The sequence below is a fragment of the Mesoplodon densirostris genome, chromosome 9 (genome assembly GCF_025265405.1).
Source record: "Mesoplodon densirostris isolate mMesDen1 chromosome 9, mMesDen1 primary haplotype, whole genome shotgun sequence".
NCBI lineage: Eukaryota > Metazoa > Chordata > Mammalia > Artiodactyla > Ziphiidae > Mesoplodon > Mesoplodon densirostris.
In genome coordinates, this window is record NC_082669.1 from 113,741,127 (window position 1) to 113,759,474 (window position 18,348).

General features: G+C 45.0%; 1 protein-coding gene across 2 annotated transcripts in view; it reads right to left on the reverse strand.

Moving 5' to 3' along the window:
• Positions 1–16,301, reverse strand: part of ESYT2 (extended synaptotagmin 2) — a 74,476-nt gene extending 58,175 nt beyond the window's left edge. The window contains exon 1 of one of the 2 annotated variants that reach the window (XM_060107670.1): positions 15,892–16,301. In XM_060107670.1, coding sequence (XP_059963653.1) covers positions 15,892–16,203 — 312 coding nt within the window. In that variant the 5' untranslated portion in view covers positions 16,204–16,301. The remainder of the gene's footprint in view (positions 1–15,891) is intronic. The other variant, XM_060107671.1, reaches the window with a different exon arrangement.
• Positions 16,302–18,348: the final 2,047 nt, after the last annotated feature.

Consider the following 18,348-nt stretch of genomic DNA (forward strand, 5'->3'; position numbering starts at 1 on the left):
CTGAGCCTGCGCGTCCGGAGCCTGTGCTCCGCAACGGGAGAGGCCACAACAGTGAGAGGCCCACGTACCGCAAAAAAAAAAAAAAAAAAAAAAAAAAAAAAAAAAAAAAAAAATCTTGTTTTCTCCTTTAATTCCTTTATTTGTATGCAATGGAGAAACAATAGGTAATCAGGCACTTGAAAACATTAAGACGTTTTTCCTGAATATAATCATTTATCTTTACTGGATGTTTGAGACCAAGGTTCCAGTACATCCCCCATAGTGCTTGTTTGTCATTAACTGTGATCATGCAATACAGAAATACCTAAAACAACAACAAAAACAAAAAAGAAACCCTTCAGTTTTGGTGTTACAGTGATGATCCAGGGAGAAACACTATGGCTTACGCTACCTTTCTTCGTTTTCCATACAAGAGAGTAAATAATAACAAGGTACCTCAGGAAAAAATTACAAAAATTTTTGTACATCTCTTGATCAAACCCCAAACTCTCTCCAATTCTTCCTAGAAAACCCACTAGTTTACTTACTATAAACGCATACCTCTATAGAGAAACCAATAATTAGATCACAAGATCACCCTCAAAATTTTTTTCTTTTGAAATAATTACAGATATTGCAAAAGTGCACAGAAAGCCCCTGTGTGCACTTCACCCAGATTCCCCCAATGGTTACATCTTATACAGCTACAGTACAACATCACAGCAGGAGATGGATGGGGTGTCATCGATCTATCAATCCATCACCATTGTATCTATCAATCATGTCACCTCTCTCATTTTCTATCACCTATCTACCAATCTCTATCATCTATCACACAGGTAGTCAAAGCCACAAAGACCTCATACTGTCTGATTCCATGTGCATGGGATGTCCAGAACAGGGAAGCCTTGAGACAGAAAGTGGACTAGTGGTTGCCCAGGGCTGGCATGAGGAATGTGGAGGGAATGGAGGGTGAGTGCTAGTGCATATGGACAAACACATTCTATTATAAAATTTGATTTTGGTGATGGTTACACAATCCTGTGAATATACCAAAAACACTGAATTGTATACAGTTGACCGTTGAACAACTCGGGGGTTAGGGGGAGCTGACCCTCTGCGCAGCCAAAATTCTACACATAATTTACAGTCAGCCCTCCGTATCCTCGGTCCCAACCAACCGCGGATCGTGTAGTATCTGCACTCGTGTGGATCAGATATTTCCCCAAATAATAACAGACCAAATAAGTAACTCCAGTGGCCTCAAGGTAAACTAGGAGCTCGATTCAGAGCTGTTAGTCAATTAGCCAACAAACAAGGACACATTAGTGATGTATTTGGCCTTAAAGGGCCCCTGGGCCACTCACTGATGAAGGAAAAGCAGAGTCATGCCATTGTGGGCCCCAGATGATTTCTGAAATTAAAAACCTATATAAACATCGGAACCAAAATATTTGGTGAGGCCATAAAAAGCCATGAATAAACTGCCCTATCGTGTGATATAGTGTATTTAACGACCAGTGCTTACGTTTCCCTCCTACAACCTACTCCTGCCCACCCAACCTCTTGCTTCAGTCTCCTCTACCCTGTTCAACATTCACTGCCCACTTCAGAGCAGTTTCTCATCTCATCTACCCTGCCCCCACCCCTCACTTAAGGGCCAGCTCCTGGCTCATTTTTTGTTTTATTGTTAGGAGCTTGCAGGGACCCGACAGATCAATCACTGCACTTCCTCACCACTTAGCAGGTGAAGAGTCTGAGTCCCACGAGGTAGGCACTAGCCATGGAGCACGGGTGGCCACGCTGAGACTGGCCTTGGACTCCAGATCTAATGCCTGCACCAGGCCAACTCCTGGGGTCCCTGAGGCAGTGCTGGGCTAAACTGTCCCGTGGGGCGGCCAGATTTCCTGACCCTCCTTACACAGGAAGGGGGCTCTTGTGAAAAGTTTTAAAATCCATTTTTCAAAACCTTTTTTCTCCTCTATTTATAACACTCCCAGTGTTTTCAGGCTGAAGCTATAAAGTATAAAATGAATGAAACAAATAATACTCAACACTCATAAAAAGATAAGTTCACTACACGGTCATGTTGAACAGGTATTTCCAGAGTTTACCTGACTTGTCAGGTGACATTTCACAGGTAAAATAAGTTAAGTCTTAACTGGAATTTTTCTACAGCTGTTTACTTCAAGCTCCACTGCTTAAAATTTACAAATCACCTCACACATTGTGTTTAACAGTAACAGTATTTTCCTGAAAGCAACAATAATAGCAATAAACCCCCCAAACCATGAAACCCACCTAAACTTAAAATATTTACCCAGGGAAACATTTTGAAATAAATTATACAAGTAACACTCAACACCTGCCCTCTTTCTCCTAAACCTGTCTCCCCATTCCCCGTCCAAAGTGTACACTCAACAACAGGAAGTATCTGTTCTCCTAACTTTCACAGGGAAATACACTAGGAGTTCAAATCTATTTTTCCCTAAAAATAACACTGGCTTCCAGCTATGATGATCAGAGCACCTTGCAGCAACCCATTCTGCTGAGAACACTGAGAAAAGCCAGATGAGACCCGCTCACCAGCCCAGGAGAGGACACTGGGCAGCTCAGGGCGTGAAAGATGAAAACGCAGGGCAGAAGCCCCCGCAGGGCGATGGTGTGACATTCTATGGCTGTTTTTCCCCCATGGCTGTGGTACCAGAGGTTGAGAAATCCAGAGAAATGTGGCTAAGAAGCCAGCTGAGCTTACAGAAACCTCACCAGAGCAGGTAGACAGGAACTGGAGTTCGGGTCAGCTGAGTGACCGGACTTGAGAGCCCAGATCCTGGGAGGGGGAGGTGAAGCCAGCTGAGCTTCCCTTTAGGCATTTGCCAAATTCTTGAGCTATTAGGGCAAGAAGCTAGCCTATAAAAAGCAAAATAGAGCTTTTACTGCACTGAGAAAGCACGGCCTGGACTCTGAGGTGGACTGAGGGGGCACTCAGTCAACACGGCGGGTCTTCAGTTACAGCCTCTGTTGGATGAAACCCTAAGCATGGATGGGTCCAGAACAGAGAGAGCTTTTCCCTGCAACCCACCTCAGGCCAGCTCAAACCCTACTAGGTTACAGTGATCTGTTCCCCTTCTGCCTTTAGAGATTGGAGTGCACCCTCTCTGGAGGAGGGGAACAGACATCGTTCAAGCAGTGGTAGAGCCAGCTGCTCTAGCTCTACGTGTTCACAACCAATTCTGTGAGACTGCCAACGTCCAGGGTGTAAATATTCCCGCCATGGCCAATTTCGAGCTACCAAAGAAATCTCACTAAATGTGGAGCTGAGAGGAAATGCACATAAGTCGTCAGGGAATGCAAGTCAAACCCACCATGAGACACCGCTTCACACCCACTATGATGACTCAGAATCAAAACACAGAAAGTGACAAGTGTTGGCAAGCATCAGCAGGAAGTGGAACCTTCTGACATCGCTGGTGAGAATATAAAATATTCCCACTATTATGGAAAACAGTTTGGCAGCTCTGCAAAAGTTAAACTCATCAATTCCACGTCTAGGTATATACCCTACAAAACTAAACACAGGTATTCAAACAAAAATTTGTATATGAATGTTCACAACACTACTCCTAATAGCACAGAAACAACTCATAAAGACAGAAACAACCCAAAAAGTTCTTCCAAGGATGAATGGATAAACAAATTGGGGTATTATCTGTACAATGGAACATTATTCAGCCATAAAAAAGAAACAAAGCATGCTATAGGGTAAAATCTTTCAAATGTTATGCTAAGTGAAATAAGCCAGACACAAAAGGTCACATATTGTAATGATTCCATTTATATGAAATATCCAGAATACGTAAAATCATAGAGACAGAAAGCAAATTTGTGGTTGCACGTGGGTACGGGTGAAGTGGGAGTGACTCCTCAAGGATACAGGGTTTGTTTTGTGGAGATGAAAATTTGGGGGACCAGACAGAGGTGATGGTTGCACAACACTGTGAAGGTACTAAATGACACTGAATAGTTAATTCTATGTTATCTGAATTTTATTGCAATAAAAATAAAAGAAATGAATTCTCAAGCCAGGAAAAAACAAGGAATCTTAAATGCATGTTGCTAAGAGAAAGAAGCCAATGTGAAAATGCTACACAGTGTATGATTCCAACTCTCCGACATTCTGGAAAAGGCAAAACTACAGAGAGTAAAAAGATCAGTGGCCACCCAGAGGTTTGGGGATGGGGAGGAGGGAAGACTCAGGGGACTGGGGGGGAGGCGGGGGCAGTGAAACTATTCTACAAACAAGGAGAGACTCCTAATGTAAACTAGGAACTTAATAATGTATCAACACTGGTTCAATAATTACAACATATGTACCACACTAATGCAAGACGCTAATACAAGAAATTAGATGCAGGTGGGATATGGGAACTCTGCTTGATTTTTCTGTAAATGAACACAACTTGAGAAAAATTGTTTCTGTCCAACTTGCATTAAAAGACATATTAAAGTGAGTTTTTCAAGCAGGAGGAAAATGATCCCAGACAAAAACTTGGAAATGGAAAAAGGACTTGTCCCAATTATAGAGACTGAAAACACTGACAGCATACTCCGCTGCCTAACACGATACTTGAGACAGCTAGGCTAACGCTGTATAACCAAGTGAGCTGGGCCGAGGGGCAGTGGAGAGGGCGTGGCTGGCAGGGACAAGACCCCAGCCCGGCACTGCCTCCAGTTCCGTGTGACTGCAGTGACCGCTGAACCCCTGGGCCCTAGCCTCCTCCTCTGAAAAGTAGAAATTATCAAAATAACTAGATTAGACAATGTCTAATTCCCAGTCTCTTCCTCACCACCAAGAGACTTCCCAGTTCAAACTATGCCCTGGGACCAAAGACAAGTGTTAGGGTGGTCCCCTCACCTGTAAAATGAGGGTAACAGGTGTCTACGCAGAGTGCTTGGAAGAGAACCTGCACACAGTGAGCACTGAATGAATGAACCATTTCCCTCATTTTCTTTCTTTCTTTTCCTTTTCTTTGGCCACACTGCAGCTTGCAGGATCTTAGTTCTCCAACCAAGTACTAAACCTGGGCCACAGCAGTGAAAGCGCTGAGGTCCTAACCACTGGACCACCAGGGAATTCCCTCCCCTCATTTTCCATCCCCTGATTTCCTCCAGAGTGCAAAGGTCTGTCCTGGGCCCTCTGGTCTTGTTATGCTGTCTACACATGCTTTCTCCATTTCTCCACTTGAAGCGTGATCTCAGCCACCCGTCACCTAGGAACTGAAAGTGTCTGGGTGTGTCCCCCAGATCTCACCTACCAGCCGCTGGCTGCTGTTTGGATAACTCCTCTTGGAACTCGCTTAGGGTTCTTAAACTCAACGTTTATAAAACAAAATTAACAATTTCCCATCCTTATCTCTAGGCCTCCAAACTACTGTTCCTATAGAATCATTCTTGGCAAATATCGTGTCCTCACCCAGGAGCCAAGCAAGCGACCTGGAGTCACCTTTCACTCCCGCATCCCGCCCCTTTCCTCCCTCCCTCCCAGTGTGACCCCATCAGATCCTCCCAGGGTGACTCCTTCCTTTCTCGTGCTTGGATCTGGCCACCTCTCAGTCCCCTCAGTCCACCTGGACATCACTGCCAGATTTATCTTGCTACACATGCCTTTTTTAAATCGGGACACACCACTCTTCTAAATGTTTTGGTGTTTTCCGGGCGTCGTCCAGATCAAGCCCAAACGCCTGCACTCCCAGGGCGTAAGGCCCTCCCCGGGAGCCTCTCCTCATCTCCCAGTGCAAACACTTTGGCCCAAGTGGGCCACCCTTCATCCAATAGCTCAGCTCCTCTCTCTCCCCCATTTGCCTCTCCAAGACCACACGTAACTCTCAGGCACCAGGGCTATGGCAGAAAAAGGGAACAGCCACAGTGTTGAATCCAAGAAATGACCAATGATAAGACACACCACCACCTCTGTGCCACTAAGAAGGAAAGAGTACACTAACTGAATCGCACGCAGTCGTGAGATGAATCTGAGACCAGAGAAGTTAAGTGGAGGGAAAGTGCCTTTCAGAACTGATGAAACAAAGCTGAGCCGTCATCACTGTGTTCAGCCACCTGGGCTCCTGATACTCCAAGATGTAGGGCAGTGCTGGTGGCCCTTCAAGAGAGATCCATGTCCTATTCCCTAGAACTTGTGAGTGCTGCCTTATGAGACAAAAAAAAAAAAAAAAAAAAGGACTTTGCAGATGTGATCCATTAAGGATCTTGAGTTGGGGAACTTATCCTGCAGCACCTGGGTGGGCCCTAATGCAATCACACGTATCCTTTCAAGAGGGAGCAGAGGCAGAAATGACACAGAAAGGAAACAGAAAGCGCCGTGATGGTCGAAGCAGCTGCTGGCTTTCAAGGTGCAGAAGGGCCGTGAGCCCAGGAACGCAGCTCCAGAAGCTAGGAAAGGCCTCCAGAGGAGCACGGCCCTGCTGATCCCTTGGTTTCAGCCCGAAGGAAATGATTCCAGACTTTTAGCCTCCAGAATTGTAAATGATAAATTTGTGTTTTTTAAGCCACCAAGTTTGCCGCGTTTTCTTACAGTGGCCCCAGTGCAGGCAGCAAGCAAAGACGAGCTGTTGCCTTTCCCCTCTTGCACCATCCACTATGAGATACAATCCACAGATAATTCCTGTTAAAACCATCCTTCATACATACAGCAGTGTTCACTCCATTTCACCCAATATAAAACCACAATCTGATTCAAGCTATTAAGTAAAATCAACACTTTCTAATAGCTCTGGATAAATTTCAAGACCTTTTTTTATGTATGTGAAAAAATTGAGACTGTATTCTCATTTTTGTTTCAGATTATATTTGGGTTTTTGGTTTTAAAAACCCAGTACTCAGACATTAACTTAGTATTAACAGATCTTATGTGTTTGCTTGCTAGACATTTAAATGTTTATAGCACAAGTGAAATAAATTAATGATCTCAGTAGGCAGCTCACCTCAAATATGTGTAATAATGGCAACACAGGCATCATACGACAATTTATAATTGGGTAGAGACACTCCTAATAAAACAAGCAATTAGGAGCTCACTGTTCCCACAACTCATTAGGTTCACTGTGCAAACTCCATGCAAATACTGTTAGATGCTATGGCAGATATAAAAAGTCCCTGTCTTCAAACTCCTGATCCTACACACAATTACAGGACTAAGCACACTTAACTAAATGATTTAACAAATACGTAAGCAAAGTTCTGTAAGAAAACAGAAGGTACAAGTATCACCCAGATGAATAGTTTTAGCAATCTCATGCTGGTATCTCAGAATGAGTGGCAGACCCGAAAACCAGTATATAACGTGTACTCCAGTGTAATATTTATGGCATGAAGCAAGGTGGACGATGTTCTCTTCCCACATTACTGGGTTTATCTTCTGCAGATCCACCATCCCTGGGAAACCTAAAACATATCTCAACCCCTCGGATGCAAATGGAAGGAAAACAGCTCCACATCTAATATAGGTTAACTTAAACTATTACAACTGACCCAGAAATAGGATATACATTTTCAAATCCCCACCTTAGTCCCTAACCAACACTTATTCACAAGATGAAGGAAAAGACTACAAGAATTTAAAAATTTTACAACATGATACTGTCATAATGGAACTAACTACAGTTATCTACTGCATCAGGGCAGCTGCTGCAAGCAGAGCAAGGAGAGATTAACCACAACCTCAGGACAGAATTTGTTTTAAGGAAGAAGCAGCAAGGATGAGGGGTAATTACTTTAGGAATATACAGAGAAAAAGAGAAAGAAATTACAAGGAATACTTTAGAGTGTGACTAATAACAAAGCATTACGGCAGATAAATTCTTAGCAACAACACCAGACAAACAAACCACAGTAAAAGAGAAGCTCCGATCTCATCTGCCCCCTCCGGCTGAAGCGGGGAGGAGGGGGCAAGGTGAGTCAGAGAAGCGCCACAGGCAGCAGGAAGCTGGCCGTCAACACCCGTGCAGCTGAAAGGAAGCATCAGTACTGTGATCACTAACCCAGGGTACCACTAGCCACCTCTGCCACATCCCTGGGCCTTTCTTCATTCCAGCCTCACAACCACAACACAGGGTCCGGCTCATTTCAATGCCCACCTAATGATGAGGAAACTGAGGTTCTAAAAGGTGTGACCAACTTGCCCAAGTGCATGGAGTTGGGAGTGGGTGGGTCTCAGACAGGAACCTACATCTATCAGATCCAGAGCCCAAACAGCCATGCCGGCACGTGTGACAGGGGTACCCACGAGGGTGGCCCACATCACTCAGTGCCCAAGGGCTGCCAAGTGACACTGACAACACCAATCACGCGGTTGCTGTTTTCAGACGAGATCAAGGACAACGCAGTGAGCCTTCTCAGCAATCTCCAGACAACAATCCCAACACTGTGCTACGCTGTGTACAAAGCCATGACTTCAACTTAACCAACTCTCACATCCCAACACAGCAGAGAGGAAGAAAAGCCATTGGAAGAGCGACTCTGCGTGGGAGAACTCTCTTCTTCCAAAGGTTATTTACGTAAGAGGGGGTCTGGATAAATCTACTGTGCTTATTTTAACATCGTACCATTCAAAAACACTGCCCCCTAAAGCTAGACTTCTGTTTATAAAATTATCATGCTACTCCTATGAGTTCAAAAATAGTTCATATATCCTGGACAATCTGACAAATAGTTCAAGCAAATAATCTTTTATAACTGAAAAGAGTAGAAAATTAAATATCTCAAACTCTAGTTTTACCTTTTCTCAACATATAGTAACTAACCATCTGATTTTTGGAATCTGTCCACCAGACATAATTCAAATAAAACAGATACTACTGCAAAAAACGAGTCATATTTCTGAAGAATAATGATATAACGTCCACAACATAATCCTTAGTGTAGGCAAATACAACATCCACGTACCTCCAGACATACTAAAGATTCAGAAAATCACCGAAACGTTAATAAAGGCTACCACTGGTTAGTAGGATTGCAGGTAGCTTTTTTCCTTTTTATTCTCCAAAGCTTGAAATGTTCTACAATGAGCAAGTGTTCTTTTCATACCAGAAAAATCATGTTTTTAAAACCTGTCTAGCCATAAGAAATAAAGGCAAACACGACTGCATGTTCATTAAAAGCAGAAAGATAAGTTCACTAAGTGAACAAACAAAAGAACTTCAAGATCAACTTCAAGGACATTTTTACAAATAATAAAAAAGAAAGCATAATAAAAACTTCCATACTAGCATTTCCACATCTGCCACTTGTGTGGTTACCACCCATTCTCAAGTGTGGTCACCAGGTACAACAATGGCATTTTTTAAAAAGGGAGTCACTGCTGCTGACACACGGGGTGCACTTAAGATGTGCTATTACTCTGCATTGATACTTTCCTCTGGACATCCTGCTGTAGTCCATTAAAAAGACACCAGATAGGGCTTCCCTAGTGGCGCAGCGGTTAAGAATCTGCCTGCCAATGCAAGGGACATGGGGCGAGCCCTGGCCTGGGAAGATCCCACATGCCGCGGAGCTACTAAGCCCGTGTGCCACAACTACTGAGCCTGAGCTCTAGAGCCCGCAAGCCACAACTACTAAGCCCACGTGCCACAACTACTGAAGCCTGGGCGCCTAGAGCCCGTGCCCCGCAACAAGAGAAGCCACCGCAATGAGAAGCCCGCACACAGCAACGAAGTCCCAATGCAGCCAAAAATAAATAAATTAATTAATTAAAAAAAAAAGACACCAGATATTGAACTACAGGTCTCAGAGGCGTCCACTATGAGTAATCATAAGACTGCCTTTCACAAAATAGGAATGACAGGATAGCATAAAACTGAACTTATACGCACAGCTAGATCTACAAACCCTAGAAAAAAGTTTTAATCCTCATCAGTAAAATCTTTTACAATACACTGATTTAAAGAGTTGAGCTATTACTTCAATAAATGTACAAAATGCTCTAAAAGGCATAGTCTTTTTAAAAAATGAATATACCACTTCACCAAGTGAAAGACCTAAAAAAGGTCAGCCTTTCTTTTTCCACATGTAGTTAAGAGTCTAGAAAACTTTTAAACGCTAAACCGTATTTTTCTGAACAAATGATTTTTAGTATGGTTTATCAGTACAAATAGATGAATACACAGTAACAATTCCATTCAAAGTTATTATAGTTTTTACCAACTACTATGATGGGTGGTTTGGAATTATGAATAATGTTTTTATATACTTTTTTGCATTTAACAAAAATGAATATGTATTATTTTTATTTTAAAAAGAGAAAAAAACTACCAGAGCATACTATGACTAAAACTAGGATTATCCCTAGATTTGTGTTATCACCAGCTAGTAAATTTTTGAGTTTGAGGCCTTGTCTAACTCATCACCTAGCACAGTACCTAGAACACAGGAAAGGTCCAATAAATACTGGCTGAGTGAATAGATGAATCAATGAAAGCCCATTTTTGATCCCTGCACTTAAGCTAGGCTTGTCCCTTAAAATGTGATCTACTCTAGGAAAAATTCACCAAAATAGATGGTTTTCTTTAAAAAATTTACAGGACTTTTTAACAGTTAAGGAAAAAAAATTAAGAAAGATAAACCACTGAGAGGGCAAAAGACCATGAGAAAACTTGTGAATAAAACATGTTAAATGGAAAAATGGCTCCATGCAACACAACTACTGACACTGTTTATGTAAGAACTACGCCCACCCACTTTCAAAAGAGCAGGGGATGACGCAGTGTTTATGGCACAATAAGACCCTTCAGAGTAAAATAAAACAGTCTATTTGGGGGAGGTAGACAGGCGTCTCCAGCGACCTCAAGGGTGTACAGCAGGGCAATCCAGCAGTAATCGGCACTGCACAGGAGCTTCCACTTTCTGACTTCACAAATTGGTTCTGAGTACATCACGATGTCCCCCTCCTCCCACGTCCAAACACGTCAAGTCTCCCTGGGAAATGCGAGCGCTGCCCTGAGAGGTGGCCCGGCCCCAGTCCTACTCCTCACCTCTGGGCCCAGCTGACAGTTCCTCACCTTCCTTACAGCTCCCTCCCGACGGCAGGGCCCAGGTACCCCCCACCCCATGTTGCTGTCCTACTGGGCTCTGATGCTTTCACCCCCTGAGATGCCTGATTTCCCAATCCTGCACTTCTATCTTGCTGTTCCCACTTATTCTTCAATGCCCTTTAGTGTGTCTATATGCACGCCCCCACCACTGACCACCTTCTGACCCACCAGGGCACTCTTCGGCCATCACACCCCACCTCGTATCTACTGGGAAGTAAGTACACACATGAAGGCAAGGTGACCTCTAACACTTCTGTGGATAGTGGGTCCTCAGATCTTTAAATGGGGAAGGAAAATTCATCTGAGGCAGCATTGTCATGGAAACCAAAAAAGGTAATGATTTAACAAAACATAACAAAATGCAAGAGACTACAAACAGTACATTCTAACATCATGCTATGGGGAATTCCCTGGCGGTCCAGTGGTTAGGACTCCAAGCTTCCACTGCAGGGAGCACAGGTTCGATCCCTGGTCAGGGAACCAAGATCCTGCATGCCAAGCGGTGCAGCCAAATAAATAAATAAGTAAATAAAAATTTAAATTAAAAAAAATTTTAAAGTGGGCCTTTAAAAAAATAAACAAAATAATGCCATGATAGGATACATTTATAGAAAACAAACCAATTTATAGGTTAAATTTCCCAAACACACATTGTAATTACATATCAGTACTTGAATTAAAGTAAGAGTTTAGAGTAACTCACACAAAAAACACACATTTAGGCTATGTATATCTTTGAAGCACAATTTCTGTTTGTTTAGCTAATGTAGTATCAATGCGTAAAGTAACATTAGGTTTAAGGTAAAAACATTTACTTAGTTACTTTTTTCATTCATAAGCCCTCCACTTTCATTAAATATTCTTTAAAATGTAAATGTCTCCAAATTTATATTGGAACAATAATTTTTAAAAATTTTATCAGTTTTAGCTGAATTCCATAAGCAAGGTTTGTATGGCTTACTTTGTACTATAACTGTTCACCTGTTTCACTTCTTTATTTTTAAAAGAAATTCAATGTCTATATTTTTTAACAGCACTGAGATATAATTCAGATACCATACAATTCACTCATTTAAAGTGTACAATTCAATGGTTTTTAATCTATTCACAATGTCTGTGATATCATTCAAGGTTAAATGCTGCAACCAATTTAGAAATCATGAAAACCCACAGAGAAAACAGGAAAGAGGTCCACCAGGCCTAAGGAGAAAACTAACTCTCAAGTCAGTTGTTCATCATCGGTTCTTCACAGGATCAAGGTCTATATTTTATAAACATATTTAACGTAATTTAACACAACATGTATTAACTTAATACAATTTAACAGAAATATACTACATATATTTTCAATTCCTGTATCTACTTAAATTATATATAGTTCAGTCCTAGCTCCCATCTTGAATATAAAGTGAGGTTAATGTTCATCTGATGCAGAAAAACCAGAGCACACAACCTGATGGATGCATATATATCCTAAATTTAAATCCAGTTTTTAGCTTAAACTAAAAAACAAATAGTTACTGCTTTATGTCCAGCAACGATGGGGCCTTCTGCTCTAACTTCATGAAGCATTTAGACAGCATAACAGCGATGTTGAGGGTGACTGTCCTTTTTCTCTTTGAAAAACAGCAGTAGTGTGCACATAAACAAGAAACCCAAAGATTATCCATATCCCCTTCACAGCTTTGAGGAGGTTCTAACATTTTCTCAAAGCACATAACTGCTCTAGGATCTAGATGCTAAAGTTGCAACCACAGTTTAAAATAGCTAAACTGTGGATCCTGATTTAGCTACAAGTCTGTTACAAGTGTTCACAAAAATTTTTTAAACTATAAGTCAATGATTAACACTGAGAATAAAAGTACTTGCCCTTCCTTTACATGAGACCAAAGTGTATTCTTTTCTTTTGTCCATTTGGTTCTTAGCCTATACATATTAAATTTGGGCTAGAGTTAAATTTTCCTGAACTTACCAGAAGAACCATGGGAAGAAAGCTCTGCCTAAAAAAAAACTGGTGCATAATAATAAAAACAGCAGAACACAGAAGTTCACTATGCTTTAAATCTCAATCATCAAAGTATTAGAGGAATAAAAGACTAGTTGTCATTTATGACAGGTTTGGGTCTTACTTATTTGCAGCCATGGAATCAGCATTTATTGGCAGTAGTGAAAGCAGGAAAAGGACGGACTTCACACCAAGTTCTAATTTTTCAAATAAACAAAAATAGCAGTGGACAATCACCCCTACTCACGTCTATAAAAACTCTTCAACAATATTCTTCAACCACAGTCTAATTTTACAGGGTCCAATTAACAAGGGGAGACCACTGATACAACAAAAAGGCCAGTCCTCAATCTATCAATTCAAACCTGCAGGCCTTTTCCCTGTTAATGGGGGGGGCGGTGGGAAGAGTAAAGAATGAACAGTAATGTGGTATACATTAAAGCTGTAGGATCAAGGTCTTACAGAATTCTCACATTGAGAGCCATTTTTCATATCCTAATAGCCTTAATTTGAAACAGTATATGTATTTTTTCTCCAAGTATTCATATTTGTTAATCATCTCATTTTACAGCCAGTATAAATTTTTACTTTACTAAATAAACAGAAGAAAAACTGTCAGTGAACATATTCAAAAGTGAGGTTAGGAAGTGAGCACATGAGCTTTGCTCTGCTTCTACCCTGCTGTCAATCACAGCTGTCAATGACACACTATGAAATCCGTACAATCATGTTGTTCAAAGCAAAATATCAGCCCAAAGTTCTGAACCCCAAGAACCTACGTATGTACAGTAAAAATCAAAGAACTACTGAAACAGAAAACTTAACTCTTCTTATGCACGGACTCCCTGGCTACAGCAGAACAGCAGGTCCACTTCTAGACAGTGTAATTCACTGGTTTTGTCGTGAAAACAACACATGGGTATTACAATAAAAAAAAGTATTAAAAAATCTGCCTCAAACCCCAGATTCCTAGTGCTTTTCTTGGATATGATCACCGTCAAGTTTCGTGTGAATCCTCACAGTAGTTTTCTAAGCAATACAGGCATGTTTAAGTATACATCTGTATGACATGAGCAAACACAAATTTGGAATGAACAAGTGAAAAATTTTGGAAAAAACATAAATTCTTTACTGTACAAGATGAACACCACGGTTCATGAGTTTAAGTCACACCAAGGAGAAACCCAAGGAAGGAAGCTTTGGCTAATCACCCTTTTCTTCTGCTAAAAATAATCATAATAATTTGCCCCGTCCTTCAATATGGTAACAACGATACTTGTTAATTCATTATGTGAAAATAGTGTGCATTTCACAGCTTTTACAAGCAAATTTGATGTTAGCCAACTGCTCCATAACCAAGCATCTATGAATGTCAGCACCCCCAGTTTCTGTGAATCTCTGCCCTGATTATGTCTGCTGTTTTGGTAATGTCCCTACTCCCTGTTTTTAGCTACTTTCTGGAATCACTTAATTCGGTGTGACACAAGATACCAGACACCACCTGAAAGTCCTTCTGCGTTTCCAAAATGCACCTCTGCTCTTGGCTTTTCGCACCTCCGTTACTGAGTTCCCGTTTTCTACACCACCCTCCTCTTTCCTGCTTCTGGCAAAAAGCTACACCACGCTGGTTACTGTGATTGTTCCAAGTAGTCCTGTGTCACACGTCCACCACGTATTGACGGAATTTTAAATTTCCCAAGTCCCTGACTGTGAGGTTCTTACTGCAGTTGCAACTTGTCACCACAAGGCAGTAACCACTGAGCTCCTCCTGGCCGTGGGCACTCCTGCTTTGCAACCTGTTTGCCTTGTGTCATGCACTCCATGCCTCGCTTCACAAGTGTCTTCTGACTGGAAACAGGGAGCGTACTCCAAGCCCTTTTCTCCTCTAAGAGAAAACGACCCTTTTGAAACTCACTGGCTGGCCATCTTCCCGAGAACTTTACATCAAGCCTAACAGGAGCATCATTTATCTTAAAACAAGCACTGTTTCCTACCGTCTGAAACTCTGGCACCAACTCACGGTTAAGAAAGAACGAGGGAACCAACTCCGTTAGTTTCCACGCTGCCTAAGTAAAATATGCAGAGAACCGTTTGGGGCACAAACGATCAATACCACGCCTGCCCCACCCACCCCCAAATTCACCTGGGATTCGAGTTCACCCTACATAAAAGTTACTCAGCTTATAACGTTACTTCCAAAGAACTGGAACACACCTCCAAATCATCATACCAGCAAATCTTCTGGGGGACCCCCACTGCTCCTCAACTGTGCCAGAAACCACCAAGAACGGCTGAGACTTCGCAGGCAAGGAGGAAACCGCCCTTCTCCCCACACCGCTGGCCGCCGTTTCCGCAGGGGTCAGGGAGTGGCGTCCAGGCCCGCGCAGGGCACCCGGTGGCCGCGAGCTCACATTCCGCAGGCGGGAGTCACGGCACCGCACAGCGAGGCGTGACGACGTGGCCAAGGCAGGACAGCGCAGAGAGCGCCTCACCTGTGCGGCCCTGCTCGGGACCCGCGCGGCGGAGGGAAGGCGCCAACCCAAAGGGGTTCGCGGGCTGAGAGCGGTCGGGCGGCTGGGCCCGGCGACAGCGGCAAGGCCCCGCAAGGTACATAGGGCCAGGCCCGACGCCGGCGCCCACCCAGGCGGACGTGTCGCCCCTGGTCAGGACGCCCCAACGTGGGCGGGTGGTCTGGGCGTGAGCGGACCCCAGACCCGGGAGGACTTGGGGCGGGCAGGGACGCCTGTCGTGGCGGACAGGAAGGTCAGGGCCGGGGGCGTGTCGGGGTCCGCTGCGCCCACTCACCCAGGCCGGCAGGTCGCAGGCGCGCACCCCCAGGCGCACGACGCGCTCCTCGTCCTCCAGCAGCGCCAGCGCGCGGCACAGACGGGTGGCCTTGAGGCCGCGGCTCCTGCGGCACCACACGAGCAGCCCGAGCGCCAGCAGCACCCAGCTGAAGCTCAGGCCCAGGTAGCCCAGCGCGTACACCGGCAGCAGCAGCGCGAAGCTGCGCGCCAGCTGCACCAGCAGCCCCGCCACGTCCACGCTCAGCGCCGCGCCGGGGGGTTCGGCTCCAGCGGCGCCGGCCTCGGGGCCCGGGGCCCGGGCGCCGCTCATCGCTCCGCCGCGTAGCACTCCGGTCCGCTGCGGGCCGACGCGCCTCAGCCCGCCCGCCAGCGCCCCTCTGAGGGGACGGCGCAGCCACCCTGCCCGCCCGCGCTTCCGCCCGCGGCGCCGTGCTACGTCAGCACGCCGGGCGGGGCGGCGGCGGCGAGGGATCGGGGGCTTCTACTGCGGCGGTCGGGCGTGGCCCCGGGCCTGGGCGCGGCCTAACGTTGGGTGGACGGGGCCAGCGTGGGACGTCATCCCACAGGACCCGGGAGCGCCGCGAAGGCGGGTGCGCGGGACTGGTGTGTGGCGTCATCGCGCGGGCGGGCGGGGCGCCACTGGACAGGGTGGGCGAGGCCGGCGTGGGTGTCACCCCACAGGCCTGGCCGAGCGCCCCTGAGGCGGGTGGGGCAGGGCCCTGTGACGTCATCGCGCGGGCGGGCGGAGCGCCGATGAGGCGAGGGGGGCGGGTCCTGCGTGGAAGTCCACACGCGGGGCGGGGCGCCCATAAGGCGAATGTAGGCGGGGCGTGCGTGGACGTCACGGCGCGGAACTCACTGGCCGCAGGGTGTGAGGCTGGGTGGCTGGCTAGGGTCAGCTCCTGGGACGGGAGTCCTGGGACGGGAGTCCCGGGCCGTGAGGGCTCAGCTCGCCCCGTCACCTGGGTCGCGGTTCGTGCAGGGCTGCTGTGGAAGAAGTACACGCTCCTGAGTTTGCGCTACACTTGCCAAGTTTTAGGGTGTCACTGTTAAAGGCACTTCCAAGTTGTTAGAAAATCCGAGTGGTTCTGTGGGCCCGCGGCTGTGCTGAGAGCCCACAGCGTGCAGACGTTTTCCTGATGGAACTCTCTCAGCGGTCCTGGAGGCGTGAGGAGCGCGCGGGATAGGCTCCTGTGTGCGCGTGGGACAGGAACTGTCCTCGCCCGGCGGGACAGCGGGGACCCAGCGCCCGCTCACTGAGCAGGATGCTGTCCGTGCCCGAGAGCTTCTACTGCGGGCGCTGACATCCTGCCCGCGATTTCTGAATCGCTTCTAGAAGCACAGACAGCTCTTGATCGCTTTGCTTTCCACTAAACTCAATCAGGGTAATTATATTTATTTTGTAGTCTCCTTAAAGCCAAACAGTTGCAGAGGACAGCCTGGGTAAGTTTTTTAAGCATATTAAGTGAGTTCCAAGGATATTTTAATTCAGTTTGTGACAATAGGGCTAGTTTTTTTCCCCTCTCTTGCTCTTCAAATCTTTATGTTACTGGGAGCCTTGCATGATCATCTTTAGGAGGGGCAGGGACTACTGGAGAGAAATATAGCATGCTTACATGTTTTTAAGTTCTTAGTGGATGTGTTCATGTCACATGGGCCCTTCCCTGCCATATTATAGGGATTCTGGAATAACGATAACTGTGCAGTAGTTGCAGGGGCAAAGACTGCCATTTTCAGGACAAAACAGTGATATCCCACAGACCATTTTGCTGTGCAGACAGGAGAGTGAAAGGCTGAAAGATGAAGAGGACCACCAGCTGAAGACAACTGCAATCACAGCCCTGTTAGATGCAGTGAGTGAAAGACTTGCTGCTCCCATGAACTTTTGGGGGCAGTGGGAAGGGAAGCATCTGCGTGCATTGGTAACTTTGCCAAAGTCTCATTAATCATTCAACTGGGCTTTAAGTCTATGAGGGCAAGAACTGTATTATGTGTATCATCATATCTTCACGATAGCACAGTGCCTGGCACAGCAGGTACTAAATGAATAAAGGATACCTCCCCTCACCTCATCTGTCAGTCTGTATGTAATTATGTATGCATATATGTGTGTGTGGCTATGGAGATATATATATATATATATATATATATATATATATATATATATATAATCTCATAAACATTGCTCCAGGGGCTAGAACAGTCAACTTTGGGCAAGGGCACTAAACCATAAGCAAGGAAAGGAATGGTTTTCCTTCCCCCGATTACATTGTGTGAGTTGCAAATATGTAAAATGATGAGTCTTACCCCCTTTCCTACACAACAGCTTAAAGCTCTAATGCCACCTTTCACTCAAGACCAAGTTACAACCTCAAAACAAGTAGCTGCCTTGTTAACACAGGAAGGAGCATGAGACTTTCTGTCTTGCGGTCTTTCCTCTAAAAAGCTGTAGCAT